This window comes from Camelina sativa, chromosome 8, assembly GCF_030686135.1.
Source record: "Camelina sativa cultivar CO46 ecotype springtype chromosome 8, ASM3068613v1".
In the NCBI taxonomy this organism is placed as follows: Eukaryota; Viridiplantae; Streptophyta; class Magnoliopsida; order Brassicales; family Brassicaceae; genus Camelina; species Camelina sativa.
Window position 1 is genome coordinate 17,313,650 of NC_141887.1, and position 17,295 is coordinate 17,330,944.

The following is a 17,295-nucleotide window of genomic DNA, read 5'->3' on the forward strand; positions in this document are numbered from 1 at the left end:
TGTCAGTTCCTACTTCCTCTATTGTTATCGAAGCTATGTAAGCCTCACACCCGTTTTTGATAATCTATTAAGCTAGAACTGCCGACACTAACAGACTCCCTGAAATCAGCTTAATGCTCTGATATTCCAACATTCCTTTAGCGGTCTCAAAGAGAACTCACCCACGGTGGCAGTCCAAGTGGGCTATGTGTTTTCCGAGCCAATCCATGCCCAAGATCATATCGTGTGATTTCACTCGGCATATGACCAAATCTGCCTGCATGTCCATACCGCACATCATGACAGAGATGTTCCTGACCACTCCATAGGTCATCATCACTTGACCACTAACCGTTTGTACCAACCGAAAATGATCTCCGTGTTCTTTATGAACTCCTCCTTTCCCAATCATCTCCAGGCACACAAAACAATGTGTAGATCCGGTATCAAACATCACATCAGTTTCCACACCACCCATGGGTATGGTCCCTACACAAATCCTGCTTGCTAAGAACCTATCCACACACACACACAATTTTTCACTAAAAAATTTCACTAAGGCAAGTGGCAAAGTGCTCGCTTCCACCTGGCCGTCCGCGATCGAGTACACCCTAGGCATAATCGCTGGTCGCTTTGGCAGTGGTGGCAACGAGAACACCTCGCTTACCCGTTTCTGTCCCTGTGTTGCCAGCTGCGGACAGTGATATGATCGTGGCCAGCAAAGAGACAGAACCTGCAGAAAAACTGGAGATCGTGGGAAGGATCACTCGTTCAAGAGCTAAGGAGATGGCCAAGGAAGCTCATGCACTCATAGCTGACGGGTCATTCAATCTACCGAGGATCCAAGTCTTCAACATATCCACCCTGAAGACTTCACCCGGTAATGATAACTAGATAACTTAGGTGTGAAGTTTGTACTCTTTTTCCCATAGCTGAGTTTTGTCCCAATGGGTTTTCTCGGTATAGTTTTTAATGAGGCAAATGGATCACTACGTCGAGTTATCTAGAAGTCATTAGCAATGGGGAATAATGTACAATCACCATGACTTCTGTACTAATACAAGTGACTTCTGTACTACTATTGATCACCTAGACGCTTTGTTGTTTTTCTTATTTCCTTTACACGCCTTGTTGTTTTATTTTGAACTTCCTGTTGTTTGGAGTGTCGAGCCTTAGGGTTGATTATAAAACCCAAAAGCGACGCCTCCTTGTTTGGTAGCGAAGAAGTTTTATGTAACAAGTATTGTTGAATCTTTCTTCTCTCAATCCGAACTCGTGAATGCGTTCATGATTCCGAGTTTCTAAACACTTTGTGATTAAGAAACTCTTCACTTTATTTTTGAATCCATATAACCATCTAACACTTCTCACCATCGAATCATTGCTTTTCTCTCTCGAACATCACCTGCCGTCACTCGCAATCCACTTGTGCATCATCACCTTCAATTCACGTCGCCTCTTACCTGTCATCAGCCTCCATCAGAGTTTCATCCTAGGGAGTTCGTATTATGTGGTATCAGAGCCAACTCTGTGCCAAAGGCTGAGCGATTCTAAACCCTAGTCTCGTTTTGTGTTGTTTTGATTTTGTTCATTTGATTAAATTCTTTTGTTGTGTTAGTCTCTGCTGTTTTTAGCTTTCGTTGTGAGTCTTGTTTAGTTTTAGGATTTGTTTTTTTGTTGTTCGTTCGTGTCTAGATTACGAGTCTTAGAGTTTATTTTGTTCTTTCACTCAAGGAACGTTTTACTTTGAGTTTTCTTCTTTATTTTGCAGGTACAATGGAGCTTTCTCCAGAAGCTATGGAAGCTTTGTACCAAGCCATGGCTAAGCAAATAACAAAAGTAAACAAGACAATGTCTACTCAGTTCCAGCAACAGATGGAGCAGCTCAATAATAAGTTTGAGAAGCAGATCAAAGATATAGCTCAAGTAACTAGCGCTTCAGATCAGAGTTCTTCAGAACCGCCGAGTCCTATTGAGGCTCTCCGCTTAGCTAAAGGAAAGGCACACGTGGGAGCTTCTTCCAAACATACACGAATCAGAACAGCTGAGTCACCTACTGGGGGAAGAGAGACTTGTTTCAACCAAGAAGAAACACTCAAAGCACAGAAAGAGAGCATCGAAGAACTGGTAGAGATCCTACACGCCCACGACGAGCTGAATAAGTAGCTGGGCATCGAATATACTTTGATACAAATAGAGAGTATTCAGAAGAAGAGGAAGCCTCAGATCATAGCCAAGAGACAATGAGGAGAAACAGAAACAGAGATCACAGTAGGGATTATGATCCTTTGAGGCAGCAGCTGAATCATCTCAAGATTCAGTATCCTTCATTCCATGGTACCAATGATTCAGAGACTTATCTAGACTGGGAAAGGAAGATGGAGTCAAACTTTCAAGTTCAAGGTACCTATGAGTTGAACAAGGTGAAGATAGCCATATCTGAATTCAATGGCTATGCTTTGTTGTGGTGGGAGCAGTTGGGACTCACTAGACATCGACAGAGAGAGCCTGCTATCACTACATGGGAACAGTTAGTCAAGCAGATGAGAAAGAAGTTTGTGCCTACATACTACCAGAGAGAGATTCTTAACAAGCTGAGGCGTCTCACTCAAGGCACTAAGTCTGTAAGAGACTACTATCAGGAGCTGGAAACGCTTATGATCAGGGCTGATCTGAGAGAAAGTGAAGACATGGTTATGTCTAGGTTTCTTGGAGGTTTGAACAGAGAGATTCAAGACAAGATAGAGCTGCAGAACTATGAAGATGTGCAAGAAATGGTACATAAGGCAGAGCTAATTGAATCACAGATCAAGAGAAAGGGAGTGAGGTCAACGTTTATGCCTAACATTCCCTAGCCAAGAGAGTTCAGTAAACCCGCCTTCACCAAGGACAGCAAACCCGCGACAGCCACAGTCAAAGAGGAAGTTAAGATCGATTTCAAGCCCAAGAGTAGCACCTCTACAAGTCATATCAGGTGTTTCAAATGCCAAGGGATGGGGCATTATTCCAGAGACTGTCCTAACAAGAAGATGTTTCTTCTTCAAGAAGGAGGAGAGATTGTGCCTGTAGACAGTTCAGAGAGTAAACCAGAGTCTGATTTAGGTGAAGAAGGTGAACCAGCAGTCATGGGAGAGATGTTAGTAGCACGCCGAGCTTTAAGTGTTCAGACTCATCCAGATGATCGAGGGCAGCGTGAGAATCTCTTCCACACCCGGTGTATGGTTCAAGACAAGGTCTGCACCTTGATCGTTGATGGTGGTAGCTGTACTAATGCTGCTAGTGAAGAGATGGTACAGAAGCTTAATCTCAAGACCACTTCACATCCAAGACCTTATCAGCTACAATGGTTGAATAACAAAGGAGCTTTAACAGTTTCGTAGCAAGTGGTAGTGAAACTCACAATTGGGAAGTATGAAGATGCGCAGCTTTGTGATGTGATTCCGATGAAGTCCAGTCATATTCTTTTGGGAAGACCATGGCAGTTTGATAGAAGAGTGTTTCATGATGGCTACACCAACAGGCAGTCATTTGAGTTCAAAGGACGCAAGGTCACTCTTCTACCACTTACACCAAGCGAGATCTACAAGGATCAGCTTCACATGAACCGCAAGGATACAGAGAAAGTGTCTCACAGCCTGTACATCAATCACAGCAAGTTCAATAAGCTATTTGACCCAGAGATGACCACATTCATGTTTGTCTACAAAGAGACACTCGCTAGTACCAAGCCAGCAGAAGAGCTTCCACGCGAGATGATAGAGATTATAGAGGAGTACAAGGATGTATTTCCAGAAGAGATACCTCCAGGCTTGCCTCCAATACGTGGGATAGAGCATCAGATCGAATTGGTACCAGGTTCAGCTCTACCGAACAGACCAGCTTACAGAACCAATCCTGTAGAGACTAAAGAGCTGCAGAAACAAGTAGAAGAGTTGATGTACAAGGGACACATCAGAGAGAACCTCAGTCCATGCGCAGTACCAGTCTTGCTCTTACCAAAGAAAGATGGTTCATGGAGGATGTGTGTTGACTGCAGAGCTATTAACAATATCACAGTGAAGTACAGACATCCGATCCCGAGATTAGATGACATGCTGGACGAGCTATGTGAGTCAACAGTCTTCTCAAAGATCGATTTGAAGAGTGGGTATCATCAGATCAAAATGAAGGAAGGAGATGAATGGAAAACAGCTTTCAAGACCAAGCAAGGGCTCTACGAATAGCTAGTCATGCCGTTTGGTCTCACCAATGCTCCTAGCACCTTCATGCGTTTAATGAATCATGCTCTCAAACCTTTCATTGGCGTCTTCGTGGTTGTGTACTTCGACGACATCCTCATCTACAGCAAAGGCTTTGTTGTCAGTGCAGAAGGAGTTAGAGTGGACGATGAGAAGGTCAAGGCTATTAAGGAGTGGCCAACACCCAAAAACGTGGCAGAAGTCAGGAGCTTTCATGGACTAGCAGGATTCTACAGGCGATTTGTCCAAGACTTCAGTACTATTGCAGCGCCACTTACAAAAGTTATCAAGAAGGATGTAGGATTCAGATGGGAGGAAGCACAAGAGAAGGTGTTTTCAGCCTTAAAAGAGAAGCTTATCACTGCCCCTATTCTCTTACTTCCTAATTTTATGAAAACTTTTGAGATTGAATGTGATGCCTCCAGAGTGGGTATAGGTGCTGTTTTGATGCAGGATAGGAAGCCAGTAGCTTACTTCAGTGAGAAGCTAGGAGGATCGACGCTAAACTATCCTACATATGACAAGGAGCTGTACGCCTTGGTTCGGGCTCTTCAAACGTGGCAGCATTACCTGTGGCCAAAGGAGTTCGTTATTCATACTGATCATGAGTCCTTGAAGCATCTCAAAGGACAACAGAAGCTCAACAAGAGACATGCCAGATGGATGGACTTCATAGAGACTTTTCCCTACACGGTTAAATACAAGAAAGGTAAGGATAATGTAGTCGCAGATGCATTATCCAGGAGGTACACTCTCGTTTCTACCTTGTCTTCTAAGCTTGAAGGTTTTGATAAAATAGTAGAACTTTATGAGACTAACATAGAATTTGCTGAGAGCTATGGCAAATGCCATAAGTTTGCTTTTGAAAACTACTATAGGCAGGATGGATATCTATTTTATAAGGATCGATTGTGCATACCAAGAGGATCCATAAGGGAACTGTTGATTAGAGAAGCTCACGGAGGTGGACTAGCTGGACATTTCGGAGTGTCAAAGACTCTACTTGGACTGCAAGAACACTTCTATTGGCCTCAAATGAAGAAAGACGTTGAGAAAGTCTGTTCTAGGTGCCATATCTGCAAAATGGCCAAGGGTAAAGTACAGCCCAACGACTTGTACACTCCTCTCCCTATCCCTTCTCAACCTTGGACTCATATTTCTATGGATTTTGTTCTTGGCTTACCTCGAACCAGAAATGGTAGAGATTCGATTTTCGTTGTGGTTGACAGGTTTAGCAAAATGGTTCACTTCATTGCCAGTCACAAGACGGATGATGCTGTTATTGTAGCTAACTTGTTTTTCAGGGAAGTAGTACGTCTGCATGGAATACCTCAAGTAATCGTTTCAGACCAAGATACTAAGTTTCTAGGACACTTCTGGAGAACGCTATGGGCTAAACTCAGAACCAAGCTATCATTCTCAACCACATGTCATCCGCAAACAGATGGGCAAACCGAAGTGGTGAACATGACGCTATCTACACTCCTCAGGACCTTAGTGAAAAGCAATCTCAAGTCATGGGAAGAATGTTTACCACACGTAGAGTTCGCATATAATCACGCTAAGCATTCTGCTACTCTATTATCTCCTTTTGAAATTGTTTATGGTTTTAATCCACAATCACCTCTAGACTTGATTCCTTTACCTTTAAGTGTGAAGTGTAGCTTTGATGGCAAAGAAAAGGCTGAACAGGTCAGGAGGATACATGCTAAAGCTAAGGAGAACATAGAGAAAAGAACCAAGCAGTACGAGAAACATGCGAACAAGGGCAGAAAGGAGATCGTTTTCAAAGAAGGAGACTTGGTGTGGATTCATCTACGCAAGGATAGGTTCCCATAAGAGAGGAAAAGCAAGCTTCTACCACGAGCTGATGGTCCATTTGAAGTCATCAAGAAGATCAACGACAACGCCTACCAGATTGATCTTCAAGGTAAGTATAATATATCTTCAACATTCAATGTTTCTGACTTGCTGCAGAGAAACCTTGAGGACAAATCCTTTTGAAGAGGGGGAGGATGATATGATCGTGGCCAGCAAGGAGACAGAAGCTGCAGAGAAACCGGAGATCGTGGGAAGGATCACTCGTTCAAGAGCTAAGGAGATGGCCAAGGAAGCTCATGCACTCATAGCTGACGGGTCATTCAATCTACCGAGGATCCAAGTCTTCAATATATCCACCCTGAAGACTTCACCCGGTAATGATAACTAGATAACTTAGGTGTGAAGTTTGTACTCTTTTTCCCATAGCTGAGTTTTGTCCCAATGGGTTTTCTCGGTATGGTTTTTAATGAGACAAATGGATCACTACGTCGAGTTATCTAGAAGTCATTACCAATGGGGAATAATGTACAATCACCATGACTTCTGTACTAATACAAGTGACTTCTGTACTACTACAGATCACCTAGACGCTTCGTTGTTTTTCTTATTTCCTTTACCTGCCTTGTTGTTTTATTTTGAACTTCCTGTTCTTTGGAGTGTCGAGCCTTAGGGTTGATTATAAAACCCAAAAGCGACGCCTCCTTGTTTGGTAGCGAAGAAGTTTTATGTAACAAGTATTGTTGAATCTTTCTTCTCTCAATCCGAACTCGTGAATGCGTTCATGATTCCGAGTTTCTAAACACTTTGTGATTAAGAAACTCTTCGCTTTATTTTTAAATCCATATAACCATCTAACACTTCTCACCATCGAATCATTGCTTTTTTCTCTCGAACATCACTTGCCGTCACTCGCAATCCACTTGTGCATCATCACCTTCAATTCATGTCGCCTCTTACCTGTCATCAGCCTCCATCAGAGTTTCATCCTAGGGAGTTCTATATTACATCTTGTAATTTTGAAATATGGATATGTCATGGTATATATTTTTCTAATTTTCTTTATAATTAATTTGAAAGATAGAAATAACTTTGATCTAACTAGGTATATAATGACAATTCACATGGTTTACTGTCAATATCTTTTTAGTAACAATTAATTATATTCTTCGTTTAACTATATAGAAAACGATTTTTTTTGTAACATTTTATGTCGTTATAGGGACATATACAACTTCCTAATTTTAGGATATAAAAAGATAGTATTTAAATCTGCCTACTTAATTAATTTGTTTTTGTCACCACCTTTTTGGACTAGAATTAGGTTAAAAAGTAGACGAATTGTAGTTTTTTCTAGCTTAGATATTATTCTTATTATGATTATGATTATGATTATAAGAGATATCATCGTATTTACTTAAGTATTATAAAAATAACAAAATATAGGTTATTGCTTGTATGAAGAAGTAATCTCATTATTTAAAACCTAATCAACATTCCTTGGAAACATAGGTTATCGCTACATTTCCTTTGTTTTCTTATGAGTGAAAAAGTTTTTAAATCTATAGTTGAGAGAAACTTTGAGAGTTTATATATATCTCATGTATAAACTATGATAGTTGAAAAACTTTGAGATGCCCGAAGATTAATAGACTTATTTCAGTCTGTTAAAATAAAATTCATTGAGTTTATTAGACAATAAAAGATGGACAACAAGTACATGGATTTTTAGTGAGTAAAATAACATCAAACGAAGCAATCAAACAACAAAAATGCACTTGGTTGTAACCAAAGAAATACATTTCATATATGAAAATTTATTAAGGAAATATTTAATTCCATGAATATGATGGCTGGTAAACGAATATATCATGTATATGTTTGTTTAGTATTTTGGAGGAGGGGGAGAGCTATAACTGTAGCTTGGAGGTGGTGGCTTGTAAACATATGGAGGAGAGCTGTAGACGTAAGGAGGAGGTGGTGGTGGCTTGTAAACATATGGAGGAGAACTGTAGACGTAAGGAGGAGGTGGTGGTGGCTTGTAAACATATGGAGGAGAGCTATAGACGTAAGGAGGAGGTGGTGGTGGCTTGTAAACATATGGAGGTGGTGGTGGAGAGCTATAGACATAAGGAGGAGGTGGTGGAGACTTGTAAAAATTTGGAGGAGGTGGTGGGGAGCTGTAGACGTAAGGAGGTGGTGGTGGGGACTTGTAAACATATGGAGGACTTGGTGGGGAGCTATAGACGTAAGGCGGGGGTGGTGGAGACTTGTAAACATATGGGGGAGGTGGTGGGGAGCTGTAGACATAAGGAGGTGGTGGTGGGGACTTGTAAATATATGGAGGAGGTGGTGGGGAGCTATAGACGTAAGGCGGGGGTGGTGGAGACTTGTAAACATATGGAGGAGGTGGTGGGGAGCTATAGACGTAAGGTGGGGGTGGTGGAGACTTGTAAACATATGGAGGAGGTGGTGGGGAGCTATAGACGTAAGGCGGGGGTGGTGGAGACTTGTAAACATATGGAGGAGGTGGTGGGGAGCTGTAGACATAAGGAGGTGGTGGTGGGGATTTGTAAACATATGGAGGAGGTGGTGGGGAGCTATAGACGTAAGGTGGGGGTGGTGGAGACTTGTAAACATATGGAGTATATGGTGGAGAGTTATATACGTAAGGAGGAGGTGGTGATGGATAATTGTAGACGTATGGTGGTGGTGATGGTGGAGAGTATGTGTACTGAGCACTTGTATGAGCAGCAATGGCGTACAAGGCCAGAACCAACATAAGAAGAGATGGCCAATTACTAGGATTGGCCATGTTGATTGAATTCGTGTGCTCTTGTTCTAGACTTAGCTTTTGTTAGTATGATTCTTACTTCGAAACCGATCTGTTATTGAATGAATTGTAATCTAAAGAAGGTAGTTTATATATAGCACACATTGCAACAACTAGAATATTTGTTTACAGAAGTTTATGAAAGCGTATAACTAGAGAAACTATATTGTTTAATAAGTCAAACTAGTTTATGAAAGCATCTAACTAGAGAAATTATATTGTTTAATAAGTCAAACTAGTTTATGCTGATTTTGTCTAAATGTAAAGAAAAAGCCGAGAAGAATATGTCTTTGGTAAACCTCTTACCATATGTCTTTGAGTTTGAAGTTCTCAGTTTTAATTCGACGTCATTTTTTAAAAGAAAATTTCTTTCAGAATTTTCTATCACAGAATTTGTATAACTGTAGTTCTATATTGCATCTTGGAGATTTATACATGGATCTTGTCATGAATCATAATTTTCAGCTTTTCTTTTGAGTAAATTTGCCAAATGTTGATAACTTCGTTAACATATTATTTCGTTATGTCATATGTGTATACAACTGCCCATTTTCAAATATATTTACTGAAAATAGTACCTTACCCTAACCGTTTGATATGTTTTTTTTAAGATTTAATTCTTTTGTATCCTTTCACCAAAAAATCATTTCTCAAATCTCTTCCTTATCATATTTATTTTATTTTCTGTTTTTTTTAATCATAAAATTACGAAACTACCTTATAATCCTTAAGACTTGTCAATATTTACTGACTCAACCACTACTTTTTCGGATCCTCCACCCAAATCCAGTTATCAATGGATCTACAACTTACTTTAGTCTGGTTTTATTTTATACAGATCTAAAACCCAAAAAACTTCATCTCTCTCTCTTTTTCTCCTATTTGCTCTTATTTTCTCTTGGTTCTACTTCTCCAAAATCTTCTCCCTTTTTTCACAATCTTAATCAATTTTCATCATATTTTGCATCCTCCTTGACAATCAAACACACATAGTCAAAATTAAAAACTATCAAAAAAATTGATTGTAAATTTAGAGTTTGTGAAAAGAAACTTGGTACTGCAAAAGCTCAGGAAGACACCAAAGATTTCACATGAATGAAACTTATTTCTGAATTGAAAATTGAATTCCCTACCATACATAGTAGTATCTTTGTGCATGATGTAGTGTGAGACGGATTATTTATAAATCAGATGGATCTCATAGGTACAACTGGATTTTATATGTACAACTGAGATTATTTCGGTACAACTAGAACTCTTATTAAATTTTTTTTAATAAAACAGTATGCAATAAAATCATATGCTAAATATGATGACTTAAAAAAAATACTTATTTTGTAGTTTTTATATTGTTAATTTTGTAATTTTATGTATCAGAAATGGTTATGTTTGTTGTTTGTTTTTATTTTAATTTTTGAACATGTTTGGTGAAAGTTTTTTAATATGACCTGTGCTATTAATTTTATGACCAGTTTATTGTTAATTTGGTGAAAGATTCTTTGTGATATTTTGAAGTGTATTCATATAGCCCACAAATTGACCAATTAATTTGTAACATTTTTTTTGTAACCAACCTATATTTAATGTATAACTTATCTTGTAACCAACTTATATTTAACGTACTTCCATTTTATTATATAGGAGATTATCTTAGAGCTGTAATAACTAACCGAAGCGAATCCTGGTTGGTCGGTTAGGTTTAGGTTATGAATCATCAAGTGATCGACAATATTTGAAATTAAGTAATACTAATAAATATATATTATTTTAAACCATAATAGTATACCACAATTAAACTGGTTTTACAAAAAAACCTAAACAACTTTTTGTTAATAACCAAACCAAATCGAACCGAACTACCTCAATCTAACCAAAATTATCTCAAAATAATGGAAAAATCAGATTTTTTTTTTTAAAAAAAATCAAAATTTGGGTTTTCAAATTTAAAAAAGAAATTGCGAGAGAAATCGAACCGAAATTTTTGGCAGTTAATTTCGACAATATTTTCAAAACTTAAAAGAACCAAAGAACCAAACTAACCGAATAAACTGAAGACTAAGGATGTTAAAGATGGGTTAAAACCCATTGGGTACCCGGGACCCGTCTTTAAAATCAAGTTTAGGGACCTGTTTTCTGTAACAAAAAAATATGGGTTTAAATTGGATAGGTACCCAAATTAATAAAGTATTACTCGGGTTTACCCTATAAAACTATGGTACCCACGGGGTTTTTTTTCTTAAATCTCAGTTAGTAAAACAGTAACGTCAAACACATAAGTCCTTAAATCGATTTATAATATATGATAGACATCTGTTTTTTTTTCACAAAAAAAAAATCATTTTATTAAAACCTAAGATCTCAGATTACTGTCAACCAAGCTTTGTTTATGGTTTTGATTTTTGTCTATATTTTATCCATATGATCAGTGAAGTCTCATAGCTAATACAGTATCTCCTAATCATCTACCTAATTAACTCTTAAAGAAGAAATAAAACAATGTGCATTGCATTTAGTGGGTTGGTGAACCTAATTTAACACAAAAACCCTTATCGGCGTGGCCGTATCCATTGCCGCTAATCTCAGCCGACTCTTCCAAAACCAAAATTACTGTTATACCCCCAAAATGGCAGGGCGTGTGTCTCTCACACTCAACAACGGCAGCTTCCTCCTTTCTCCTCCTCCCAAATCCACCACAACCATGTCTTCTTCTCTCCGCACTACCACCGCTGCTTCTCGTCTCCTCCGCTACTCCTCCTCCAGATCTACACTCACTCTCTCCGCTTCTACTTCCCTCTCATTCGCCAGATCCCTCGTCTCTTCTCCACTTCTCTCTTCTTCATCCTTCTCTCAGGTATGCTTTCACTCTCTCTCTCTTCAAAATCGTAGCCTGATTTAGTCATATTCTATAATCTTACGACTTAATTTGATTCATATCTGTTGAATTTCAGAAGAGATGTCGAGTTGCGTCGGTGAATCGGAGCTTTAGCTCCACCGCCGCTACGAAATGTTCAGCTTCTTCGGATCCTGATCAGTTGAAGAATGCTAGAGAAGACATCAAAGAGCTTCTCAACTCCAAATTCTGCCATCCAATTTTGGTGCGTTAAAAAAAAAAAAAAAAAACTTCTCTGATTCCTAAGAAATTGCTACGTTTAATTGATTTTGATCTTTATGTCTGTGCTGTGATTGAATCAAAGGTTCGATTAGGGTGGCATGATGCTGGTACGTACAACAAGAACATCAAAGAATGGCCACAAAGAGGTGGAGCTAATGGAAGTCTCAGATTCGATATTGAGCTTAAGCATGCTGCTAATGCTGGTAAATATCACTTGATACCATATGTGTTAGTTAGCATCTTTTTACACTTGTTTGTTTCGTTTATTTGCTTATAAGCTTTGTTTGTTGCTTTTATTATTAGGTCTTGTGAATGCTTTAAACTTGATTAAGGATATCAAAGAAAAATACTCTGGGATCACTTATGCTGACTTATTCCAATTGGCTAGTGCTACTGCTATTGAGGTGAGGTTGATAATTCTGTAACCTAGTTTCTAGTGGTTTTGAAAACATTTACTATAAAGTTTTTTCGGAATATTTCAGGAAGCTGGAGGACCTAAAATACCTATGAAATATGGAAGAGTTGATGCATCTGGTCCTGAGGATTGTCCTGAAGAAGGAAGGCTCCCAGGTTTATATAGTGTCTTTATTTCCAGCGTTGGTGGATGTTCATTGGTTACATCAGTATACCTAAGTTTTACTAATTACAGATGCTGTATGTTTGTTCTATAGATGCCGGTCCTCCTTCACCTGCTAATCATCTCAGAGAAGTTTTTTACAGAATGGGACTAGATGACAAGGTGATTGCCGTCGAATTTTTTTATTGAGTTATGAAATATCAATTAATAAAAGAGAATGATCTATATCGAAAGGCTTTTGTGACTGCAGGATATTGTTGCATTATCTGGTGCTCACACCTTGGGAAGATCTAGGCCAGAACGTAGCGGGTGGGGGAAGCCAGAGACGAAGTACACGGTATAATCCAGTTCTTAAATGTATTGTAAGATATGGTACTGCAAAACGTAAATGGAGTACATTTTGAATGTTTAGTTCTTACATGTGTTATTCTTTGCATTATAGAAAGAGGGACCTGGGGCACCAGGAGGACAGTCATGGACACCCGAGTGGCTGAAGTTTGATAATTCTTACTTCACGGTTGCGTTTCAGAACTTAACTCTTTCTTCACTCTTTGTTATGAAAGTCTTCATTTTTCCGTTTTTTAATGTCTGTTATTAATATAACTGTTGTAACAGGAAATCAAGGAAAAGAGAGAAGAAGATCTCCTTGTCCTACCCACTGATGCTGCCATCTTTGAAGATTCTTCTTTCAAGGTAAAATAAGACACTGAGGTTAAAAATACACATCCATACTAATGAACTTGCCGAATCATTTCCTTTAAAACTGAAAACTGCAATGCAATTGCAGGTATATGCTGAGAAGTATGCTGCAGATCAGGATGCATTCTTCAAGGATTACGCTGTAGCCCATGCGAAGCTCAGCAATCTTGGAGCACAATTTAACCCTCCTGAGGTTTGTAGTCCTTATATTTCTATCATTAGACTACCATCATTATGAAGATGATCTTAAAAGACATTAATCTTAAAGGACAGTAGTGCAGGGGCATAAGAACTGATCAGTATGAATCTTTTGTTTAGGGTATCGTTATCTGATGGGGCACCTAACTTACTCGTCCAGTAAGCTTTCTTCTTCTTAATATTTATTTTGCGGTCATCGATCAAAAATTCCAAGTGTTCACAACGTTTTTTTCTGTCTCTCTCTGGTTTTACCTCTTTCAAGCTGGACTTGTGATTTTGGAAAACGTAGTTCAATAATGTCAAAGAAGAAAAGGGACGAATCGAGGAAGTGATGATGTTGAGAAAGAAATTTGTCGGAGAACTTTTACTCTTGAGTGCTTTTGCAGATATCTTTTGGTTGATTTTGTTTAGCCGAAAGTATTTTGATCGTTTTCACTTTTTAGGGTTCAATTGTCATAATGGTTTTGGGCTTTCTGATGTTTTTCCTTGTAATAAATTGCGGTAACGATTATCCAAAATTCATACAAGTTTTGTTCTGGCACTGAATAAAATACTCATGTTATAGTTTTTTTTTTGTTTTTTTGTTCAAGCACCCATATATAGATTTAAGTATTTAAACTAAACACTAATAGTTTGTCAAAAAAAGCTAAACACTAATCGAAGTGGAAAAGGGGCTATATCACATTCAACAATTCCAATCGTGTCTTTTTCTATGCGAACAAAGTAGCATTGCATTTACACACTGAACAAACAAAATATTCAAATAACCTAACTATATTAAATTGCATTTAACTTGCTTAATCAAAATTAAACCAAATAAAAATTAACTAACTATGAATTCTGGTGACTGGATGGCCAATGTGGCAATGATCTAATAAATTTATACTTAACCTAAGTTGTTTTTGTATGATCAAATATTCAAAGTCATAAAAACAATTTTTGTTTTTTTTGTTATTTTTTAATCATTTGAAAGATTTCAAACTCAGAATCTCTAAAGGGAATTTGGCCAAGAATGCCAGTTTCGAGAAAAAACTTTTTAGAAATGCCAGTTTGATTATTGCCTTGTGAAAAATGTCAATTTCTATCTTTAGGGGATGAGAAAATGACGAAGGTGTTGCATTTTAGCATTTGCATGTTTTGGATGAAAACATGTGCTTAAGAGCCAAAAATGGGGAAAAACAAGGACAAACCCGAGCATGTACCCGAAGGAGCCATCGAGCTGGAAGAACAAGTCCGAACCCCAACACGATCGAGGAGGATCCAAGAGCCGGAAGAACAACCCAAAGATCTACCCGAGGAGTAACCCGACTTCATCCTCGTGTACCCCATCGAGTAGACCATCGGGCAGGTCTGGGAAGCTAGGTCAAAGGGGTTTCCATATATAAATCCCTCCTCTCCTAGCTCGCAAACTAGCACGCCGCAGACCCTCAAACCAGAGAGCGAGAGCTTCTGTGAGAGAATTGAGCGACTCAAACATTTTTCCCTTTTTGTTTTACATTTTATTTCATACTTTTATCGTTTCTTTAGATTTCTATCCTGTATTCTTTCCACTCTACTCTACCGTTTGTTATAATGCAATTTTCATTCTTATTCGTTGTTATGTTTCTTGTTATTATGTCTGAGTAGTGTAGTAAAGTTTCTAGGGATGGGATAGATGATTTTGTGTTCTTAATCGGTTAGGATGCCTTAGCTTGATTGTATACGTTTGATAGATTTCCTTCTAGGTTGGTGTTCTTAATGATGTCAACAGACCGAGAGGTTGAGATTAGATCTAAGGTGTTTTACCACCGAGAGGTGTAGATGAGATGCTTGAATCAACCAATGCTAGAGGTTTACTCACTTAGCCTAAGAGATTAGATGAGTAAGGGGTTTACTGACAATAATAAATCGGATCTTAATGCCTGCTTGGTCATGTTTCTCCAACGAGAGTTGGGTAGGGGAGTGATCAAGGTTGATTGTTGCTAGTGCGAGAGTGTGGTAACAAGGTTTAGAGATTCATTGTCTAGGAAATATTTGCTTGAGGCATGTAAGGCATCTGTACCAGTCAAGAATACTTAGGATTTGATTACCTCATCCTTAGAAGCGTTCGCATTTTAATTGTTTACATTTTCTTTCATTACTCGATCCCTTACCCGATCAGGTACACAATAACCTGCATCGAGTAACACCTCTAGTTGTTCATATCCCATTTGCTTACTCGATCACCCCACCTAATCCTATACTCGAATGCTTGCATCGAGTGCTTAGGTCGTGTTTATTGTTTATATTCTTTCCTTTTAGTTATTTTAGGATTGTTAGATCAAAACCCTATTTGCTTGGCTTGACTTGCACTGTTCTGATGATATCTTTCCTGCTAGCAATAGACAACCATTTGGATTGATAACCCTTTGTACTACGACTGCATAGGGAATTGATACCCTGGGTGAAAACCTGTTTATCAATTTGGCGTCGTTGCCATTTGATTGATTTCATTTTGCTACGTTTAGGATTTCAGCACTAGCTCGATCAAGTTCTTTTTGTTTATATTGGTTCGAAATCAGACTTGTTTGCTTTCGCTCTTGTTTGTTTTGAATCTCAGGTACAACCCGAGCACCCACCCGACCCGTCACTCGATCACCTGGATCGAGTAGACTCTCGTGTACACACTCGGACACCTACCTGTGCATGCAAACACGATCCAGAGGTAGCCAGAACCTGAGTCCTTTCATCGACAACATTGACAGACCAAGGCTACTCAGACAACAACAAGCTCAACCAGAACCAGCAATCATTGAGGAGATAATATATAATCAGAACGGTCCACCAGCTCCTCAAGCAAGGACCAACATAGGAGCAGGCGATGCTCCATCCACTCATACTCAAACGAATGGCATTGTGCCACCTGCTGTGCAGAACAACAATTTTGAGATCAAGAGTAGTCTCATCCAGATGATACAGAGTAATAAGTTTCATGGATTGCCAATGGAGGACCCATTGGATCATCTGGATGAATTTGATAGGCTCTGTAGCCTCACCAAGATCAATGGAGTTAGTGAGGATGGATTCAAACTCAGACTTTTCCCATGCTCTTTGGGAGACAAGGCACACATCTGGGAGAAATCACTCCCCAAGGAGTCCATCACCACTTGGGAAGCGTGCAAGAAGGCATTCCTGGACAAATTCTTCTCCAACTCTAGAACCGCAAGGCTGCGAAATGACATTTCAAGCTTTGTACAGAAGAACAATGAAGCGTTTAGTGTAGCTTTGGAACGTTTTAAGGGATACACTACCCGATGTCCTCATCATGGTTTTAGCAATGCTTCATTGCTGAGCACACTTTACAGAGGAGTGGTACCCAAGATACGGATGTTGTTGGACACCGCAAGCAATGGTAACTTCCTCAACAAGGATGTTGATGAAGGTTGGGACCTAGTGGAGAACTTGGCTCAATCTGATGGCAATTACAATGAGGAATAAGATCGCTCTGTGCGATCTACAGGAGAGGAAGATGCAAAGTACAAGAGGGACATGCAAGCCCTCAATGACAAGCTCGACAAGCTCCTCAACCAGCAGAAGCATGTTCATTCAATATCAGAGGAAGAGCAGTTTCTACAACAAGATGGGGAGACTATACAGATAGATGATGTTCACTACATCAACAATCAGGGAGGTTACAACAAAGGGTACAACAATTACAAGCCGAATCCGAATCTATCTTATTGGAACCCGAATGTTGCCAATCCTTAGGACCAAACTTACCCATCTGCAGTTCAAGGGAACCAGGTACAACAGAAGCCTTTTGTCCAGTACAACCAAGGTTATGCACCTAAGCAACAATACTCTAGAAACTACAACCAATCAC

At 39.1% G+C, this 17,295-nt stretch overlaps 2 protein-coding genes and 1 non-coding gene across 8 annotated transcripts; 1 reads left to right on the forward strand and 2 right to left on the reverse strand.

Moving 5' to 3' along the window:
* Window positions 1-7,680: 7,680 nt before the first annotated feature.
* Window positions 7,681-8,926, reverse strand: LOC104707159 (uncharacterized). The gene has a single exon (XM_010423443.2). The coding sequence runs from the start codon at window positions 8,848-8,850 to the stop codon at window positions 7,921-7,923; it is 930 nt and encodes a 309-aa protein (XP_010421745.2). The 5' UTR covers window positions 8,851-8,926; the 3' UTR covers window positions 7,681-7,920.
* Window positions 8,927-11,150: 2,224 nt separating this feature from the next.
* Window positions 11,151-14,021, forward strand: LOC104707160 (L-ascorbate peroxidase S, chloroplastic/mitochondrial). Of its 6 annotated transcripts, none has more exons than XM_019228466.2 (12): window positions 11,151-11,719; window positions 11,817-11,963; window positions 12,063-12,183; window positions 12,284-12,384; window positions 12,463-12,550; window positions 12,652-12,719; window positions 12,808-12,894; window positions 13,000-13,074; window positions 13,173-13,250; window positions 13,345-13,449; window positions 13,575-13,613; window positions 13,717-14,021. In XM_019228466.2, exons 1-11 carry the CDS (start codon window positions 11,492-11,494, stop codon window positions 13,587-13,589), a joined length of 1,113 nt encoding a protein of 370 aa, XP_019084011.1. In that variant the 5' UTR covers window positions 11,151-11,491; the 3' UTR covers window positions 13,590-13,613; window positions 13,717-14,021. The 6 variants fall into 6 exon arrangements, 4 of the variants coding, with proteins under 4 accessions (XP_019084011.1, XP_019084010.1, XP_087318781.1 ...); XM_019228465.2 differs by having other exon boundaries at window positions 11,304-11,719; window positions 13,533-13,613; XR_015564280.1 differs by having other exon boundaries at window positions 11,341-11,719; window positions 13,530-13,613.
* A 2,616-nt stretch (window positions 14,022-16,637) lies between these two features.
* On the reverse strand, window positions 16,638-16,744 carry LOC147940086 (small nucleolar RNA R71). Its single transcript, XR_015564852.1, has one exon. It is a non-coding gene; the product is annotated as a small nucleolar RNA R71 (small nucleolar RNA).
* Window positions 16,745-17,295: the final 551 nt, after the last annotated feature.

What these genes read in the sequence shown, in the direction of transcription:
- LOC104707159 (XM_010423443.2), bottom strand. Translation starts at nt 8,850, where the DNA reads ATGGCCAATCCTAGTAATTGGCCATCTCTTCTTATGTTGGTTCTGGCC.
- LOC104707160 (XM_019228465.2), top strand. Translation starts at nt 11,492, where the DNA reads ATGGCAGGGCGTGTGTCTCTCACACTCAACAACGGCAGCTTCCTCCTT. An exon ending in GAATGGGACTAGATGACAAG is followed by an intron (nt 12,720 to 12,807) that starts GTGATTGCCGTC and finishes TTGTGACTGCAG; the next exon opens with GATATTGTTGCATTATCTGG. An exon ending in TTGATAATTCTTACTTCACG is followed by an intron (nt 13,075 to 13,172) that starts GTTGCGTTTCAG and finishes CTGTTGTAACAG; the next exon opens with GAAATCAAGGAAAAGAGAGA.